We start from the raw sequence: 20,687 nt of genomic DNA, 5'->3' as shown, positions 1-20,687 counted from the left end.
CATCGTGAGAACTCAGTTAATCCTGTAGTTTCTCACTGTGTATAGTATACCCATCACAAAGATTGCTGTTGCGGATGAAGAGATACTAAAGTTCTTTCAGGCTTATATGAGGTGATGTAATGCATTGCTGCTGTTAATTAATCCACCAGTAAACATTCATTGAGCATCTGCTATATACCAGGCACTATTTAGAGCATGGGACTAGAGCAATAGACAAGAGGGGCAATGTCTGCATTCATGCAATACTTAGACTCTAGTGAAGAAAACATGTAAATTCACCATAGTGTAAAATTGCTTTGTCACAAATCAGAATACATAAATTAACAACTCCTGAGACTGTTGTTTAGAGTTAATATTAGCAATTAAGTTAAAATAATAAATTCGTGAATCATTTCTTTTCAAGCAGTTGAAGCAGCAGATAAATTCTCCCTTCTCCTCCTCCATATGTCAGTCTTTAAGTACAGTTGAGATAATGGTAAACTTAATATTTATCGTGTACAAAGTACCTATTCTATGCACAGTACTGCTCCTAGGGAGTAAGTGATTCATAGTTGAATAAAACATGGTGGCTGGCCTCAAAGAAGGTTACCAACTAAGTTGAGAAAAACAAGCATTTGATGAAATAATAGTATGAAGTAGATAGGGTTGGGGAAAGGTGAGGAAAGACAAAGAATTGCCAGGTATAGTAGTTAGTCCATAAGTTCCAGATTGCATTATTGCTATTGTAGTGGGTCATATTTAAATTTTATCATAAGGGCATAGTTGACTGTTAAGGCAGAGGGGTTTAGGGACAGAGAAGCAAGTCAAATGGAATTAAGCATTCCTAAATCTCACCTTTTTTTCTTTTTTAATGTGTGTACAGTACCATCAAAAACACGAGTGACTTTCCCATTCACAAAAAATAAGGGGACAGTGCTAAGAACTAACCGTGTTTGTAGTGGTTAGTTACAATTTGGGAGTGGGGTTAGGAGATGAGGTAGGACTAATTTTTATTTAAAAAATTTTCTACATTTCTGTAATTTTTTTTTCCATTGAGTATATCAAGGGAAGAAGGAATGTAGCCAGTTTCCTCTCTTTCCATTAGACATTATTAAGGTGTAGAGTACCAGTTTTTATAATAGATATCCCATATTCTCCAAGTTTACGTTCAGCATTTGGTCATAACTGGATGTTTGATTTCTTTTTACTTTGTAGATCAGCCAAAATACATATGTTACTTAAAAGGAATGAACAATTAAATCTTTAAATTTAATGAAAAATGCTTTTCATATGTTTTCTGTAAGACTGAGTCATGATAATAAGTAGTTATCCTCCAGGACTTACTTAAGAATATATTTGAACAATATGAATTATTTGTTAGCTAGAACTTAGAGATTTTCTTATCACTAGATGAGCTTGCAAAAGATGACCCTAGAAAGTTTTACATCAGAAAGAAAGGAGTTATGTCTCTAAACTGGTTAGCAAAATGGGACTTCTTGGTGTGCATGGTGTTTGACAAGACTTTTAGCAGAATCTGAATCCTGTTTTTTTTTTTTTTTTTTTTGTGGTATGCGGGCCTCCTTCTGTTGTGGCCTCTCCCGTCGCGGAGCACAGGCTCCGGAAGCGCAGGCGCGCGGGCCCAGCGGCCATGGCCCACGGGCCCAGCCGCTCCGCGGCATGTGGGATCCTCCCAGACCGGGGCGCGAACCCGGTTCCCCTGCATCGGCAGGCGGACGCGCAACCACTGCGCCACCAGGGAAGCCCTTTTTTTTTTTTTTTATATCACCTTTTTTCCCCCCCTGCAACTTAATCCTCATAAAATAAAGATTTAGAATAATAACTTACAATGAAAAAATTCTTTTGAAGAGGGAATCAAGGATTTGGTTCAAGAGGAGAAAGAACTCAAACAGGTAGCATCTATTACTATTTGGATTTACAACAGTAAGCTTTAGCCATTTGGTTTGGAAAAAACAAGGCTGGCAGAATCACATTTGTTTTTAATTCCATTGCTACATTACAGGCCTGCTTAGGAGGCCCTCAGAAGTGCCAGTTATCTATTTGAGGTAAGAAGACACCGATTATTATGTCTAGGCTTCATGTGCAGGCTATGTTCTGGGAAGAGAGCCCTCCACACACAAAAAAGGAAGAACTTTTGGTGAACCTCATCCATGGGAATAAAAGTAAGGGGCAGAAGCCAGTGCATTCAGTTTACCAACTCACAAAGGGAGTCAGGAGTTTTTCAATAGAATTAGTAGCAAGCACTTTAACAAAAAGAATCCCTATATACTTGTTTTTGGTGGCTGCAAGAAATGGGGAGGCTAATGAAAGACTAGTTAATTCTACAGTTAATCTTAGGGGAAACAGAATCCCCAGAGATAGAATAGTTGAAAGGAGAAGAAAGCAGACTGAATTTCCTTCCAAGGAAAGAAAAGAGCTTGAGGAGTTGCCCTGGCTTTGAGGTCATTTGCGAGGTTATCCGAGGCTGCCCTTGGTGCGTGTAGCACTTTTTTTGTGTGGGCTAGAACAAGAAATTAGATACAGCCTTGACTGTAAAGGAGCTTGTCTCTGTTGGGGAAAATATATAAGAAAACAACTCTTTCTAACCTAAAGACTGTTGTGAGAGGGCGGAGGGGAGAGCTGTTAGCTCCTGTAATGGAAGTTCGTATTTCAGCTGAGCCGGGAAGGAGGAACTTTCTTTCATCTGGGAAGTGGTAAAGAAAAAAAATTCGATGACAGTCATCAAAGTACAGTAAGGCAGACTTTATTCAAGGCTGTGGGGCGCGGGTATTGTGAGAAGTCGTCATTTCCACCCTTTCGTCCCTTACCTCCCAGTTCACTACCAAATCATGTCAGTTTTACCTTCAAATGTATCATAAGTCTACCAATTTCTTTCCAACTTTATTGCTACTAGCCTAGTCCAACCTGTAGTTATTTTTTATATGAGCTACTGCTTTGGCCTTTGGCCTTCTACTAGGTCTTGCGTTCATTCCTGCCCACCACCCCCGGAACCCCAAGCAATCCATTCTTCACATTGTAGGCCAGGTGATTTAAAAAATATATTGGGTTGGCCAAAAATTTCCTTTTTTTTTTTTTTTTTTTTACGCGGGCTTCTCACTGCTGGGGCCCCTCCCGTTGCGGAGCACAGGCTGTGGACGCGCAGGCTCAGCGGCCATGGCTCACGGGCCCAGCCGCTCCGCGGCATGTGGGATCCTCCCGGACCGGGGCATGAACCCGCGTGCCCTGCATCGGCAGGCGGACTCTCAACCACTGCGCCACCAGGGAAGCCCTAAAACTTTTTATCTTTTTGAGCAAAGAACAGTCTTTTTACAGTCTTCCAGGGAATCAAAATTTTTTCCATTAAGAGAATTTTCTGAAGACTGAAATAAATGGAAATCCGTAGGTGCAATGTCTAGTGACTATGGGGGATGCATCAGGACTTCCCAGCCAAGCTGTAACAGTTTTTGCCTGGTCATCAAAGAAACACGCGGTCTTGCATTATCCTGATGGAAGATTATGGGTTTTCTGTTGACTAATTCCGGACAGTTTTCGTAGAGTGCTGCTTTCAGTTGGTGTAACTGGGAACAGTACTTGTTGGAATGAATCGTTTGGTTTTCCGGAAGGAGCTCATGGTAGAGGACTCCCTCCCAATCCCACCACATACACAACATCACCTTCTTTGGATGAAGACCGGCCTTTGGTGTGGTTGGTGGTGGTTCATTTCGCTTGCCCCACCATCTCTTCTGTTCCACATTACTGTACAGTGTCCACTTTTCATCGTCCATCACAATTTGTTTTAAAAACGGAACTTTTGCGTCACGTTATCGCATGAGGCAAGATGGTCAGGAAGGTTTTTTCCGCTTAACTTACGTGGAACCCAAACATCAAAGCGATTAACATAACCAAGCTGGTGCAAATGATTTTCATCGCTTGATTTGGATATTTTGAGTATGTCAGCCATTTCCCGCGTGGTATAACGTTGATTGTTCTCAGTGTCTCGATTTGATCGCTGTCAACTTCAACTGGTCTACCCGACCATGGAGCATCGTCCAGCGAGAAATCTCCAGCACGAAACTTCACAGACCACTTTTGACACGTTCCATCTATCACGGCACCTTCTCCATACACTGCACAAATCTTTTTTTTTTGCGTTTCAGTTGCGTTTTTACCTTTCTTGAAGTAATAAAGTATAATATGCCGAAAATGTTGCTTTTTTTCCTTCCATCTTCAGTATTAAAATCGCTACACAAAAATTCACCAGTTTTGATAATTTTTTTTAAATGCATGCTGATATGAGAGCTGTCACAATACAGTGTAACAGAATTGTTCTGAATGAAGTTAAAAACAACTAAGCGCTCTACTAGAGCCATCTTAAGGAAAAAACCGAACGAACTTTTTGGCCAACCCAATATTTATCAATTGAATCATGATATTCCCTTCCATAAAACCTTCTAGTGGTTCTAACTGCACACAGGATACTAGTCAGGATTTTTAACACGGCCTTCAAGACACTGAATAATTGGGCTCTCCTCTCATCCATCTAGAAACACTAACAACAATCATAGCGGCAAAAAACAGAACCCTAACAATATTTCTTTACTGTATTGCCAGGAATAGTTCTTAGAGCTTTATACAATAATAGATTTAATACTTTCAGCAGCCCTAGGCTGAATAGCCTTTCTAAGGCTAGACATCTGTTTAAGTGGTGGAGCAAGGACTTCAAGTCAGCTAGTAAGTCAGCTAGGGCTCCAGAGCCCAAGCTCTGAAGCATTATACTCTGATGGATTACACAACACCCTCACCCCAGACATACACACACACACTGCTGTCTTTTCGCCTTTCCGTTAATCCATACTTTACCTTCCCAGGGTGTCTTGTATGCTGTTTTCTTTGCGGAACATACTGCTCTTCATTTTTCAGCTTTTCGTTCCTGGTCATCTTTGGCATATCAGTTTGAAAGTCACTCTCTCGGAGGGAGATAGGGGCTTTAGCTGATACCCTTCAGTCTCAACTAGGGCTGTTCTGTTATTTTCGTCAGAGACTCGCATTCCCTTTTCTTTTTTGGTTAGCACCTACAACTTGTGATACAGTAAACTCCCATGATGAAGTAGTAAGTAATTCTAAAAAATTCAAATCACATAAAAATGACATTCTTGTGAGTTTAATGAAACGACCTGAGTCAGTCTTTGTGGAGGAGGAAGTGCGTGTGTGGAATGGGTTCCAGGATTCAGAATAAGGTATCCAAGTCGGTCTGAGGTCAGACTTTGGTGGTTTGGTGCCACCTGCTGGTAGCTATGTGGTCCAGTGACTGCTGTGGGAGATGGGAGCCAATTCCCAGTTAAAATTTATCTGAATTCATGTATTCATGAAGTTTTACTTTATTCTATTTGTGTTTATTGTTTAGTCTTTACACTCAATGCTTCATAGGTCCAGAGACCATATGCATTGTGTTTACTGGTATTGCTCAAAGCCAGGCACCAAGTAGGTTTTGAATAACGTATTTGTTGAATGAGTGAGTGAATCAGAAAACATCATGAACTGGAACAGAATTTCAGAAAGTTTGTATTTTATTTAGAAACTGACAAGTAATGTACTTTAACTGGAGATTAGCCTTTGTAGAGGCATATGGTTGAGAAAAGTGAGCCTAGAAAGATAGAGTGGAACCAGATTTTGGTGGCCTTTGAATTAAATAGTTAGGAACTGTGTGAAACATGATCTGGAGAAGATGAGAAGTGAAAAGAAGGACATTTATTTTAAGCAACTAGAGCATACTAAAATAACAGAAATAGAAGGTCTGGCTTCCAAAATACTAAGTTGGGGGGTGGGTTAGGGAGTAAACTAAACTTTTAACCAATCTAACAGAAAGGCAACAAAGAGCAGAAAAAAACTATGGAAATACAAATCATAAATCAAGACAGTAGGGACTTCCCTGGTGGCTCGGTGGTTAAGAATCCGCCTGCCAATGCAGGGGACGTGGGTTTGAGCCCTGGTCCAGGAAGATCCCACATACCGAGGAGCAACTAAGCCCATGTGTCACAACTACTGAGCCTGTGCTCTAGAGCCCGCGAGCCACAACTACTGAGCCTGCGAGCCACAACTACTGAAGCCCACGCACCTAGAGCCCGTGCTCCACAACAAGAGAAGCCACCGCAATGAGAAGCCCGCACACTGCAATGAAGAATAGCCCCCAATCGCCGCAACTAAGAGGAAGCCCGCGCACAGCAACGAAGACCCAAGGCAGCGCCCCCCCCAAAAGACTTAATCTGGATTGGGACTTGATAAGGGATATATATTAAAAATCTATAGCAAATTTCATAATTAATGGGGAAATGATTCCATTTACCATGTTTATTAACTAGTGTTATACTGGCAGGCCTAGCAAATGCAAATAAGGCAAGAAAAATAAATAAAAGACAAAGATCAGAAGGGAAGAAACAACAGAAACACTGTTATTTGCGAGGTTTACACACAAAATTTAAAAGAGTGTATAGACTTTAAAACTACTTAGAAGGTTCATCAGTGTTGCTGTATACCAGACTAGTAATCAGAAAATGAAACGAAAAAGATCCCATTCATAATAGTTTTTAAAACTTAAATAGGCATCTGGGAATAAATCTAACAATAATATGCAATACCTATAAAAATAAGAATTTTGCTTTATGGAGGGATATAAATAAATGAAGAGATACACAACTTCCTTAAGAGGAAATAGAAAACCTAAAGAGACCAAAATCATTTCATTGACTTTATTCTTTAACCCACAAACACATGGAAAACTGGACATGGTAAAGCTGTTAATTCTTCCCCTATTAATCTATAAATTCAATACAGTTCCAGTCAAAATTCCAAGAGGATTTGTTTTTGGTGGAATTTGACAAACTCTTAGGTAGAGGTCCAAAAATAATCTAGATAATTCTGCAAAAGAACAAAGTGTGTGGTACTTGCCCTCCTATCCATAAAGAATGATTATAAAACTATACGGTATTTTTAAATGTGTTATTGGCCCACAGATGAATAGTAGAGTAGGATAGACTAGAGAGCCCAGAAAGAGTAAGCATGTATTTATGCCTAGTATATAATAGACACGGATTTATAGAAAGGACTATTCGGTAGATTATATTAGGATAGCTAGTTTTTTATACAGAGAAAAGTAAAGCTAGAGCCCTGTTTCATACCCTCTTTTATTTATTTTTTCATTTGATTTATTTATTCCTCTTTATCCTTTTATATAAAAATCCAATCTCCCTCCCTCATAAGCATCAAATTTTTTTTTTTTTTTTTTTTTTTTCGGTATGCGGGCCTCTCACTGTTGTGGCCTCTCCCGCCGCGGAGCACAGGGGACCGGGGCACGAACCCGTGTCCCCTGCATCGGCAGGCGGACTCTCAACCACTGTGCCACCAGGGAAACCCAAGCATCAAATTTAATTTGATTAATAGGTATTTTTTTAGTGTATTAAGTGTATATATTTTGTTGTATAAATTTAAAGTTTATAGAAATGGTACTATGTATCTTACTCTGTTTCCTACTTTTTTTTAGTAAATACTGTTCTTAATATCCGTGCATGTTGCTTTGATGTATATAATCTGTTGCTTCTGACTGCTGCATAATTCTCCCTGATTGACATCCACCACATTTTACTCTCCTGTTTGTGGTTGTCTGTGGATCAGCTGGGAGCTTACTGGTCTAGGATGGCCTCAGCTGAGGCAACTCAGCCTTCCTTCTCTCCAGTCTCCAGTCATCTTCTTTCTTTTTGATTCCTTATGATGTTCGTCAAGAACTCCAGTATGTTTAAGAATAGTTATATTAATTGGCATTCCTGGTTATTTTTTTTTTGGTAGTGGATTTTCTCTTAAAAATTTTTTTTAATTAGAAAAATTTTTTAATGAGGTATAGTTGATTTATAATATTATATATTTCAGGTGTACAGCATAGTGATTCACAATTTTTTCTTTTTTTTTGGCTGCATTGGGTCTTCGTTGCTGTGCTTGGGCTTTAGTTGTGGTGGGGGGGCTACTCTTCCTTGTGGTGCGCGGGCTTCTCATTGCAGTGGCTTCTCGTTGTGGAGCATGGGCTCTAGTCACGTGGGCTTCAGTAGTTGCAGCACACGGGCTCAGTAGTTGCGGCATGTGGGCTCAGTAGTTGCGGCACGTGGGCTCAGTAGTTGTGGCTTGCAGGCTCAGTAGTTGTGGCACACGGGCTTAGTTGCTCCGTGGCATGTGGGATCTTCCCAGACCAGGGATCGAACCCGTGTCCCTTGCATTGGCAGGTGGATTCTTAACTACTGCGCCACCAGGGAAGTCCCTTGATTCACAATTATTAAAGGTTATACTCTTATTTATAGTTATTATAAATGATTGGCTATATTTCCTATGCTTTATAATATATCCCTGTAGCTTATTTATCTTATACATAGTAGTTTGTACCTGTTAATACCCTACTCCTGTCTTGCCCCTCCCCCTTCCCACTGGTATGTTTTCTGTATCTGTGAGTCTGTTTCTTTTTTGTTACATTCACTAGTTTAATTTTTTTAGATTCCTTATATAAGTGATATTATACAGTATTTTTCTTTCTCTGTCTGACTTATTCCATCAAGTATAATACCCTCCAAGTCCATCCATGTTGTTGCAAATGGCAAAATTTCATTCTTTTTTAATGGCTGAGTAGTATTCCATTGTGTGTGTGTGTGTGTGTGTGTGTGTGTGTGCGCGCGTGTGCGTGTGCACGCGCATAAACACACCACATCTTCTTTATCCATTCATCTGTTGATGGACACTTTGGCTGCTTCTGTATCTTGGGTGTCGTAAATAATGCTGCTATGAACATTGGGGAGTATATATCTTTTTTAATTAATGTTTTTGTTTTCTTTGAATATATACCCAAGAGTGGGATTGCTGGATCATACTACGGTAGTTCTGTTTTTAGTTTTTTGAGGAACCTCCGTACTATTTTCCACAGTGGCTGCACCAACTTACATTCCCATTGGCAGTCCTGTTTTTTTCCTAATCTTGAAGGGACTGTATCTGAAGTTTCAACTTGAAGTTTAATGTTTGTTGTTGGTTTTAGTATATAACATGTACCAGGTTAAGGAATTTCCGTGTAGTCCTTTGGTTTTGTTTTTGTGTTAGTTATACACGGAATCCTGTCAGATGCTTTTTCAGCATTCTTTGATAAGTCATGATTTTTCTTCTGGAATATATTAATGTGATCAATTAATTAATGAATTCTCAGGCATTGAATTCTTGTGTTTGAGGATACATGTTATCATTTTGCTCTGTTTTGCTTTAAGTTAAGGACCTTTCATAAGTAATATGGAACTATAATTTCTTTTCTTGTATTGTCCTTATCTAATCTTGGAATCAAGATTACACTAGGCTCATAAAATAATCTAGGTGGCTTTCACTTTTTTTTCTCCTATTTTCTGTAACAATTTCTGTAAGATAAGAATTAATTTAAAAATTTGCTAGAACTTGCCTAAAAGGACATTTAAGCCTGTAATTTTTTTTTTTTTTTTTTTTTTTTGTAGAGAGGAGGTTTTGGGCTACATTTTCATTTCTTTGCTACTTACTGTTCTATTTAGTTTTTTCTTTATATAGTTTATACAGCTTCTTTATACAGTTCATCCAGATTTCAACTTTCTTAGTGTATAATTGTTCATAATACTGATTTATTATTTTTATATGTATTGTATCTGTGGTTATTTCTCCCCTTTTGTTCTGTATCTTATTTGTACCTTTTTTTCTTGGTTATCCTTGCAGAGGTCTATCTATTTTATTTATCTTTCCAAAATCAACTTTTGGTTTTGTGAATCTTTTCTATTTTTTTAAATTATTGCTCTCTATTTCATTCTTCCTGCTCTTTATTATTTCCTTCCTTCTTTTTTCTTTGGGTTTGTTCTGTTGATTTTTCCATCTTTATCAACTGAATGTTTAGATTATATATTTTTAAACCTTTTCATTTCCTGGCATCTGAGTACTGTTTTAGCCGTGTCACATATAGTTTGACATGTTGTATTTTTATTGTAATTCATTTCTAAACATTTCTCAGTTCCTTTATGATTTCCTTTTTATTGCATGGGCTATTTAACATACACTGTAAGGGAAAGCACATATTAATTTGGCTGGATCAAAACTTAAAATTTTTGTAGGATAGAGGATACCATAGACCAACCAAAGTAAAAGTCAAACAGCAGACTGACAGAAGATAGTTGGAACACATATCTGAATTATTGTCTAGTGTATGTTAACATTCTACAGATAAGTAAGACCAAAAAAGTGTCATAGAAAAATGACAGAGGATATGAATAGGAAATTCACAGGGGAAATGTTAATGGCCAATAAGTATATGAAAAAAATGTTTATCCTCAGTACTTACTAAGTACATGCAAATTAATACAACAGTGAAAAATTTCCTGCCGTCCAACAGATGGCAAACATTTTTTGTTTTGTTTTTGTGATATGTGGGCCTCTCACCGTTGTGGCCTCTCCCGTTGCGGAGCACAGGCTCCGGACGCACAGGCTCTGCGGCCATGGCTCACGGGCCCAGCTGCTCCGCGGCATGTGGGATCTTCCTGGACCGGGGCACGAACCCGTGTCCCCTGCATCGGCAGGCGGATTCTCAACCACTGCGCCACCAGGGAAGCCCTATTTTTAAAGTTTGATTATATCTTGTATTGACAAGAATGTAAGAAGAATGGGAGCACTAACACATCACTAGTGGGATTTTAGACCAACATAGCTACTTTGGAAAGAGTAACATATGAATTTAAAATGCACTTATTCTGTGACCTAAAAATTCTCTCTGTAGGTGTATACTGTGGAGAGACTCTAGCATACGTGCTTAAGAAAAAATAGATAAGAATTTTTTGCAGCATTGTTTATAAAAGTGAAAAATGGAAACAACTTTATTTGCCTATCAGTAGATAAGTTTTTGAACAAAATGGGGTGTATGTATGCACTGGGATAATTTGAAGTATGTAAAAAGCATAGCTATATTTACTTATACCAACATGGATAGAATATGAATCTTGAATGAAAAAAATAAATTTTAGAATGGCATATATAGTATAATGTCATTTATGTACCCAAAGCATGCAAAGTAATACTGTATGTCATTCTGGGATACATGCACACACACACATGCATAAATGTACACACATGTGAGAACATAAAAGTGTAAAACATAGACTGGAAGAATATACACAAAACTCATGATAGTGGTTTCTTTGGAGAGATAGAATGGTGAATGAGGACTGGGGGTAGTTCTCAAAGATGTAATTATCTCCACATGTAATGTGTTATTTCTTAGGGAAAAACAGCACCTTCAAGTATAGATGACAAAATGATAACAGTTGTTTGTTCTGGATGTGGGGGTCGTGACTGTTTGTTATATTTTTTTTTTTGGTAATTTCATATACATTTAAAATCCTCCTCAAAAACTGTACAAGAGATGACTTCCTAAACAAGGAACACAGATGACTCAAGATTTCTAGCTTGGGATGAAGGTGATGTTATTGATAGAGGAAACAAAGGAGATTTGTAGATAAAAGACCTTTAGGTATCAGTGGGTTATCCAAATAAAGACGTTTACTGTACAATTGGAAATTAGAACGTAGCACTTAAGAAAACAATAATAAGTCAAGCCTAGAGATGTTGATTTTTGAGTCAGTTCACAAATCATATTGAAAGCCCTGGTGGTGAATGGATACTAACTACCATTCTTGAGAGAGTGGAGAATGAAGAGAGAAAGTGGCTAAGGCACATGCTTTGGAAGAACAGTCACATTTGAGGGTTGTGCCAAAGTAGGCGAAGTCAACAGGAAAAAAACAAAGCCAGACAGTTTATTGTCATGAAAATCATATGAAGGGAAGGAGTTTAATAAGGGGTCATCAATAATTTCATTTGTTTGGAGAGGTAGAGTCAGGTGAAAACTAGGAAGAGATCGCTGGGCTTGGCAATTATAAGCTGATGTTGACCTTTGAAGAACTTTTCAGTGGATAGGTGCAGAAGCTATATTGTAAGAGGGGAAGAAATTAGTTAATTTGAATATTCCTTTTAGAATCAATCAAAATAGAATTTGACTTACTGTTGCAATATGTTTTAGTTAAGAACTCCATTGTAAATCTTTTCATAAACATGCTAAATAAGAATCATGCATTAGCCCTTGGAAAGTTTCACAGGAATTGAAAAAAATTTCCAGAATATTCAAGATACTGTACTTTCCCTAATGATAATAAAGAACCCAAGCCCTTGAAATCAGTTGTTATAAATGTTATTTAAAATAGATCATTAACCATTTTAATTCACTTTGTATGGTGTCATACACATATGGTACTTAATAAATGCTTTTTGAAAACAATTATTTGTCTAAAATCCATTAGAAAAGACTAGCTGCAAGACTCGGTTGACAGATAGTCTTCTAAGAGTGGCTGCTTTTGCTTAGTGTAAACCATAAAGTGAGGAATCAACAAGCTCAAGGAGAATTTGGCCCAGGGATAAGTTAAGTAAAATGCAGAAAACATGTGAACCTAAGCCAAACTATCAGTTTCAAAAATGGTACATGCTGGATCCTTACTCATCATAGGGTTTTTATGGTTGATAAGTGCATATGGCCAGATAATTTATGATAAAATAACTTTTGGGAGTCATAGACCTCTTTGAGAATCTGAAAATAGTCATGATCCTCTTCCTCAGAAAAAATGCACATTTTGCTAACAAAATTTTGCCTTTGTGAACCCCCTATTAAAAATCCATGCCTTATGAAGGCTTTTATACATGTAAATATTTAACTCTGCTGGGTGGTGGTCCAAAATGTAGCACATACCCACTACTACTCTAATTTCATGTATAAGCAATTTTGTATATCATGCTGAGAATTTCACACTTGGTGTGGGTTCTGTCTGAATTGAGAAGGCTTAATTTTTTCCTTTTGTTATGTAATTCAGTGCCACCAGGTGTAGTAATAGGTGCCTACAACAGAAACTTGCTCAAAGTAAGTGCTGGCTAATTATTTATGGAATAAATGAATGAATATGTCACCATGGATTCAAACATCTTAACTTTAATAATATTTTATAAAACCTAACTATTAAATAAAATGAATTAGTAGTATAAAAAACTGAAAATAATGAATTAAACATATAGTAGTATAAAACGTATGAAATAGTCCATCTTTTCTCTTTGGAAAGCTGTAGACTTGCACCCCTGTATCTGCGTCTGTCTCCATATTGATGACCCGAGCTTTACCTAATGGTCCTAAATCTCTTGATTCCAGCTTGTTGTCCTTGATAGACATATTTTTTCTTAGACCTCAGTTTTCCTCCCCTTTTTTTTCTTCTAAACATGCACAACACACACCATACCCCAGCTTTGAGTTTCATTGTTAGTTCAGCTGCATCAGACTGTTTGACCCCCTCTTATTTTTCTCCTGCCATTCACTGCTCAAAGTTTTTTTTCCATTTTTTTCTTAATTTCTCAGAAAGACTCTTGACCATTGCTCTAGCTTTGACATAAAAAAGCAAAACATCAACCACTTTATAATTTATATAAATATAATAATAGTAAAATGGATTTAACTTTTCATCCATTTTGTAACTTCTAAGGTTTATAGAAGATTGTTTTGTAGAATTTTTAACCTTGAAATAGTGAGATACACACCATGTGACTTTGGTTAAATTATTTAACTTCTTGGAGCCTCAGTTTCCTGATGTGTAAAATTAGGGCATTGGATTAAATCGGTGATTCTCAAATAACTCTACCATTGGTGGTTAAAGAGTTGTCATTACTAAAATAGGAAATTGGCATCCTTCTCCCAAATTATAGGAAAATAACATTAAATGGGTAGAATGTCTCCTCCCTTTGATTCCTACCTGGAATTTTTTTTAAACTTCGAAGCCTGTTGACCTTGGTACTTGTATCTGAGAGAGCACACAGTTGTATATTGGGTTTTAAAGTTTAATATATTTAATTCATGGTAGTCAGGAAAAGAGATAATGGTGTTCAGGTCCTTCCTTAATTTTTTGAAAACCTCTAGGTGATGTTGTCTCTAGGCATCTCTTCAACCATAACCTTTTATGATTCTGTTTACTGGATAAAGGAAAAATACAGAGGAAATAACCAGAATAAGCTATAAGTCAAAACATTTAAAACCTATATGGTGTTGGAAACAATTGGATATTTACATATCTCAAAATTTTTTTCCATCTTCGTTACTACAGAACCGTAAAATCATTCAAATAGCCTAGGGTATCTAATTATTTTTGGTTATATTAGACTTTAATGATAATGATTATATTTTGGAGACTTACTTATTTTTAAAATGGAGAGGCTGAAGGATGAAATAATTGATGCTCAGACTATGAAGAAAGACATGGAAAGAACTGCTCAGGACTTTGTAGTTGAAAGAGGTCATTTTTAAACTCTACCCTTCTTTCTTTATCTAAGCTGTGAAATGTGACAAGTTGGGAGTTTAAACTGCTCCTTTCTTCTGTATTAATTATCTTTTGCTGATTAACAAATCATCCCAAATTTAGCAGTTTGAGACAATAAACATTATATCAATATTACATCGTTTTTGAGATCAAGGATTGGGGATTGGCTTACTTGCATGGTTTGTAACTCAGGATCTTCCATGAAGCTGGAATCATCTGAAGGCTTGATTAGGGCTGGAGGGTTTGTGTCCTAGAGAGTTCAGTTGCATGACTGTTGGCAGGGTGCCATTGTTCCTTGCCTAATGGGCAGTTGGCTTCCTCTGAGTGACCCAAAGCCAGAGATCAAGCAGACAGTTTCTGCAGTCACACCGTCACTTCAGCTCTGTTCTTTGTTAGAAGTGAGTCATTAAGTTCAGCCTACAACTCAAAGGGAGAGAGGGGAATTAGAGTCCACCTCTTGAAGGGAGGAATATAAAAGAATTTTCAGAAAAGAAAATCAGTAGGTACTAAATGCATCATAGCAGATACACAGGCCTTGTTACTTTGGTGCTTGGGGAGTGTTTGCGAGGAAGGGCTCTAGAGTCAGAGTTCGTGGGTTCAGGTCCTGGCTCTGCTTCTCCTGAACACTATGACCTTCGTCAAGATCCCTCATCTATAAAATGAGCACAACAGTAATATCTATTACAGGAATGTAGAGAGGAATAAGTGAAAAAAATGGAGGTAAAGCACTCATCTTGGTGGCTTTTATTTCAACAAGAGTTAGCTGTTATTTACCTACTAGATCACAGCAATAACTTTGATGTAGAGTCTGCCTTTCTGTAATGTTATTAGCAGAATATGCTCTAAGGTATCCACCAGGCTAACCTACCTAGTCTTATTCAATTTTTAAAATTCTGCTTATTAGGACTTGAGAAAATTCTGCTTAACCTTGAAGACTTGAGAAATGCCGATGTGTGTGTGTGAATGCGTGTATATATACACACATATACATGTTATGTACACATATATTCACATATACTACATGGCTTGAGTCATACTATGTGGAAGAAATGCATATACAGTAAGTCCCCTACATGTGAACCTTCAAGTTGCGAACTTTCAAAAACGCGAACATGCATTGCATCAGCGTCAGACGTGAGTGAAATTGCAGCTTGCCCTCTGATTGTGTTAGTTGGGTACCTAGGCTAACTCTGTCGGACTTACAAATTGGACTTACAAACGCGCTTTCGGAATGGAACTCATTTGTAGGTAGGGGACATACTGTATATTTTCATCCTGCCACATTTATATTTTTAAATATTTTACCATGTTGTTAAAAATTCTTCAAACATGTTTTTATTAAAACAATCCATTGCATTTTTTGATTATTTCCTCAGGCTAGGCCCCGGAAATGAAATTCCTAGATCAGTATATATTGATATTTACCTCTTTAAGACTCTTAATATATAATGCTCATTGCTTTCTTGAACGTTTGTACCAGTTTATATTTCCAGCAGCAGCCTCACCTTGCTTGCTAGTCCTAGTATAGTATTACTGGTCTCTAAAAAGTATTGGTGGCTTTCGAAAGCCTAGTTATAGTAGCAAGACAGAATTGCATTAAACCCCAGGGAATTGTGTTTTTATAAGAGCTTTAAATATATAGGAATATTTTCCAGCCTTTGTGCATTAATTTCTATTAATATATATATACACACATATGCATAAATACCATATACGTGTATATACTAACTGTGAAGTATTATGCAGGAATAGATACAGCTTCTGTTCGCTTGGAACTTAAAATATAAGGCTGATAGGAGTCCATATAATTAAGATGTACCGAGAGTGAAATACACAGACACACACCGTTATCTTTCTTTAAGAGCTAACCCTCAAGAAGAAAAGAGTGAGGTAAAAGTTATGTGTCAGGCTTCAAACTGACTGCCACAGTGAGAAGACTGTTTCTTTTTGAGCCAAGTCAAGCTGTCGCCTCCAGAAGAAACACACCTTTGGCTTACATTACTCTCTTCCTTTCTAAACACACGAATATCTATGATTGATAAGAGTGGAAATTCAGATTTGCTATCAATTTCAGTGTTCGGCCTAAAGCTAGCAGTTAGCCCCTTAGCGTGCCTTATCATCCTCTCACCTGCAAACTGTCTCAGTTTACGATGCTGCCGGTCAATGGATGATCCTTATTTTAAATTGACTAGAAATAAAAAATAAAAGCTACCAGTCATACAGTTTCTTTTGTCTAATAGGTGGCAAGTTTACCTAACACAAGGAAGAGATCCCTGTTTGGTTTCAGGGGGGCTGTGCTTTGGAAATGGCCTATGGGTTCTTTTTTGGGAAGCTGGGGATCATGGTGCTAGGGCTAGGGGAAAGGCCCAAAAGAATAAATGAGTATTAAGAAGAAATGAAAAAAGCCAAGTCATGGGCTGTGGAATCAACTCTGAAGTTGCACATGTTGGGCAAACATTGGTAAAACGATGTAGGATCAATATTACCACTGGAGACATTTTTTTTCTCTAGTTACCATCACCGTTCATTCAATTTAAGTCATAAAAATTACACCTTGTTATTTAAAATTTGTAACGACCAAATCTTTTTTGTGTTTATTCAGCAAGTAACTTTTTGAACACTTATTCTGTAGGAGGCACTGTTTTGTGGACAAACAACCATAGGCAACCTTTTGTTTCAGTTTGTCTTATATTATGTAATTTTGAACCCAGGGAAGCATTTTTTGTGTTTGTTTTAATGAAGCTTCATCTGGGTCATTTTATAGGCTTGGTTTCCTGTGTTGTCAGTAAGTCTCTAGTCACTAAACGGCAATCTAGCTCCCGCGTCTACTGTATTTAATATGTACGTTATTTGTAATAAGGTTAGTTTTATCAAAAAGATCTTTAAAAGTAGATGACGATGTAAGTGAATACGTTCGCTTGTTTCCGAGCGAGCCAAATAGAAATCTAAGAGGGTACATAAATGTCATGGCTAGCCAACTGGGGGAGGATAATCGAGTCTCGCAGAGGTTGGCATGTTCTGTTTGCTAATAAACACCTGTCTGGTGTGCTTTTCCATACCTCTGTAGAGGGAAGAGGGCGAAGTCGGTCCCCGAGAGTGGTTGGAAGCCCCTTACTTTGTCCCAGGAAAGCCTTGGTAATATTTTGTAGGTATGACTTTTGGGGTTGGTATGCGTGTTTTACAGCGCAGCGCTTTCAAGTGTAAGCTTTCAAGGCTTACACGCAGCCTACGCTTTGACACAGCCCAACAAGTTAATTAATTAGCCACCTTTCCGTCCAGCTGCGGGACTGGGCATTAGAGCTCTTCCAGAAAGAAAATTTGATTAATGGCTCTCTTCTAGCGTGGGGACGACTGCAGACTTCTCTTCCGCAGAGCGTGAAACGTGCGTCTTCCTGCCGAGGGGCCTCGTCCCAGCCGCGGCCCCCGGGACGACTCCCTGCCTCAGGTGTCCCCCGCGCCGCGGGCCGCGGCCGCTCTCCGGGGCGGGCGCCCGGGACTTCCTGTCTGGGCGCGGGGCGGAAGGATCGCGTTGCCAGCCGAGGCGGCCGCCGCCGCCGCCCCTGCCGTTAGGTGGTGGGGTTTCTCAGCCCGGCGGCGGGAGGCGGGCCGGCCTCGGCTTCCTGTCGGAGGACGCGCAAGGATCCGGGCGTCGGAGTGTGTGCGAGTGCGTGAGTGTGTGTCGGCCGCACGGCGTGTGTCTCCGGCCGCGGGTTCCGCCTCCTCCCCTGCCGCCGCTGCTCACGGTGTAAGTCAATGTGAAGCAGCAGCTCCAGCCCCGGGATAAACATGGCGACGTCTCTGCATGAGGGACCCACGAACCAGCTGGATCTGCTCATCCGGGCTGGTAAGGACAGGGGAACTTTCCTCCCGTGCATCGGTGCAGCAGGAGAGGGGCTGCACAGGGGGCGGGGTGGCTCCCCTGTGGCGGTCAGTGCAGGGGGTCTGGTGTCCCCTTCGGTCACCGGGGCGGCCGGGGGAAAGGGGGGTTGTGAATGAAGTAATGGAGGCGACGAATCAGGAAGTGATCACCTTGGAGAGTAACCTGCCTCGAATCCGGCGCTGTCGCTTCAGGGTGGGTTTGTGGAGCAGCGGCGGCGGCTGCCGGGCGGAGCGCTGGCAGCGGGTGCCGGGCAGCCGAGCCGCAGTTAAGTTGGGGACTCGGGGGCGGACGAGTTGTGCGCTTCACCCCAGTTGCCGAGGAACCAGGAAGTGAGTGAGGCTGTTGTCTCCCGGCTGCGCCTGCCACGCTGTCTGGCCGCAGAGGCCGCTGCTGCCCGCGGTCGGGGGCGGCGGGCTTCTCCGGTGGACGCTCGCCACCCCCGCCCCGTTCTTTCAGACTTGGTCCGCAAGTCCTGGACTTCCGCGCGGACGAGGCAGCGCCGGGCCACGTCCGGTAGAGCGATACCCGCCAAAAAATTGCTCTGACCCTCCTCCTCACATCCCCACCTTGTGCGGGCTCGGGAGTAACGGTTCTCGAGAGGGTCCCTTAATAACGTGGAGCGGCCTGGGGGGGTGTTTCTCTCGGGGGCCCGCCTCCCTTTCCTGGTTCAGTGGGCGGCTGTGGAGAAGTAGGCTTATGCCCCTTGCCTCGTGGGTGGGTTTTTCAGAGGGGAGGATGGGAAAGACACGGAGTATGTTTTGTACCCCTGCGCTGGAGCCCTGGGGCGTCAGAGAAGAACGTTTATTTTTGTAAACAGCGGGTGAAGGTGGAGGAGCGGGGCGGGCGGGAGGGAGTCTTGGCCCCAGGGAAGTCTCCTCACGGAATTGCCCCTTTTCCCCCTCCCCCCCAAGCCTCCCACCACAGCGGAAGCGCCTCGGAGAGGACAGAACGGCCGGGATTGACAGGCCTCGGGTTCCAATCCGCTCGCTGCGATGTTCCGAATAAGAGCGTTGGTTTCTGGGGGCGGGACTCCTGGCCCGCGCTGGGCCAATGAAGATTGGGCGGGAGTGAAGCTGACAATGTACGCATGGAATTGGAGGGAAGAGGAGTGTAAACACGGAAGTGGCCGCGGCGGTGGGGGATGTGCGGCGCCACTGCTGCAGCGGAAGGGCACGGACTTAAGTTACATAGAGAAAGCGGCTTTACTTAATAGCAGACAGCGCAGCGAGGGCCCTGAGTCGGCGTAGCGGAGCTTGAGTACGGCTTACCTACTGCAGTGAGCGTCAGTGTTCCTTTCCCTGGCTTCTCTTTCATATCGCCATCGATGGGAATTGGAAGATGGGGAAGAGTCACCGTCGAGGATTGCTGTAAAGGATCTTACCGGCTGTTTTCCATCCACTGTTTTTAGGTTGGGGAGTTAGTCGTTTGGTTGGTGAAACTCTTGTGATTCAGTTCGTTTGGGAGAAATCCTAAACTTACATGTACCCTTAACAGAACTTAATCTGCAAAATAGAACGCTACACGGTCCCAAAGAAAAAAAAATCACAGTTTACTGAGTAGTGATTAAAATGCATTTGACAGTTATTTTCTGATTAGAGCAAGAACTTAAATATTAGGGAGAAGGAGGCAGAGCATAATGAGAACTTGGTCTCTTTGTGTACTGAGTTCAGTCCAGTAACACTGTATGAATTAAGGGATGGAATTTTTGGCTTTATATTATTGGTACTAACGATACTTTATGGATTGTTTGGGTCAGTAGTGCTGAACATGGACCTTTCCGGAAATGTTCCCAGTGGTTGTGAGAACCTTAGAATACTCCACGCAGTTAGAATTTTGTAAAGGTAAAAAGGTAAGAGAGCTTAATTTTGCCAAGAGAAGGTATTTTTGTCATAAGCTTTTGGAATTATCGTCACAACTGAACGTTACCTGTAGATATTTTGCTTGGAGTGGATACATATACACAGTTTAACATTTAGACAGTCTACAGTTTAAAAATACAAAAGTTTTATCTTCTTTTGATCAGGGTTTTTTTTTTTTTTTTAAGTTAAATGTTGTTTTCCAGTTCTACTGCATTTCCTTAGTACATAGAAACCTTACAGTTGAAATTTCCTTTGTGATTATGTTCTGTAAAGAATACATATTACATATAATTGTTTTCAGATTATTTTCTCAGTCATATTCGTGTAATCTGAAGTTCCTTTATAAACCCTATTTTAGAAGGAAATTTGAGACAGGTTTGCTGATTTATCCGAGGTTTATTCAGTGAGTTAAAAGTGGAGGAGGAAAGGTGGCCCAGAAAATGAAGAATCATGGATCTAAATTGTTATTGCTGCCAATTTCCAGTGATGTTGGGAGGGTAATGTTTGTAAAGTTTGTATTTGTATATGGACTTAATGGTATCTTTT

The 20,687-nt window shown here is 40.2% G+C and overlaps 1 protein-coding gene and 1 long non-coding RNA gene across 17 annotated transcripts in view; one reads left to right on the top strand and one right to left on the bottom strand.

Annotated features, from left to right (window-relative positions):
- ELF2 (E74 like ETS transcription factor 2) overlaps positions 1-20,687 on the top strand; it is a 96,613-nt gene that overhangs the window by 59,242 nt on the left and 16,684 nt on the right. For 3 of the 16 annotated variants that reach the window (XM_055086232.1, XM_028492309.2, XM_028492315.2), the window contains exons 1-2: positions 18,158-18,246; positions 19,194-19,690. The exons of 9 other annotated variants lie outside the window; for them this stretch is intronic. Coding sequence is in view for 4 of the 7 variants with exons in the window: in XM_007103838.3 (XP_007103900.1) it covers positions 18,189-18,246 (58 nt within the window). In the remaining 3 variants the exon portion in view is untranslated. Of the gene's footprint in view, positions 1-18,056; positions 18,247-19,193; positions 19,691-20,687 lie in introns of those variants that run through there. 4 more of the 16 variants (XM_007103835.4, XM_007103836.4, XM_007103838.3 and 1 more) reach the window with 3 other exon arrangements.
- On the bottom strand, positions 9,912-17,925 carry LOC114486623 (uncharacterized). The gene is made up of 3 exons (XR_003680705.2): positions 16,531-17,925; positions 14,575-14,819; positions 9,912-11,982 (listed from the first exon to the last, which is right to left on the bottom strand). It is a non-coding gene; the product is annotated as an uncharacterized lncRNA (long non-coding RNA).

Source organism: Physeter macrocephalus, chromosome 7 (genome assembly GCF_002837175.3).
Source record: "Physeter macrocephalus isolate SW-GA chromosome 7, ASM283717v5, whole genome shotgun sequence".
In the NCBI taxonomy this organism is placed as follows: domain Eukaryota; kingdom Metazoa; phylum Chordata; class Mammalia; order Artiodactyla; family Physeteridae; genus Physeter; species Physeter macrocephalus.
This window is presented reverse-complemented; position numbering and strand designations above follow the sequence as displayed.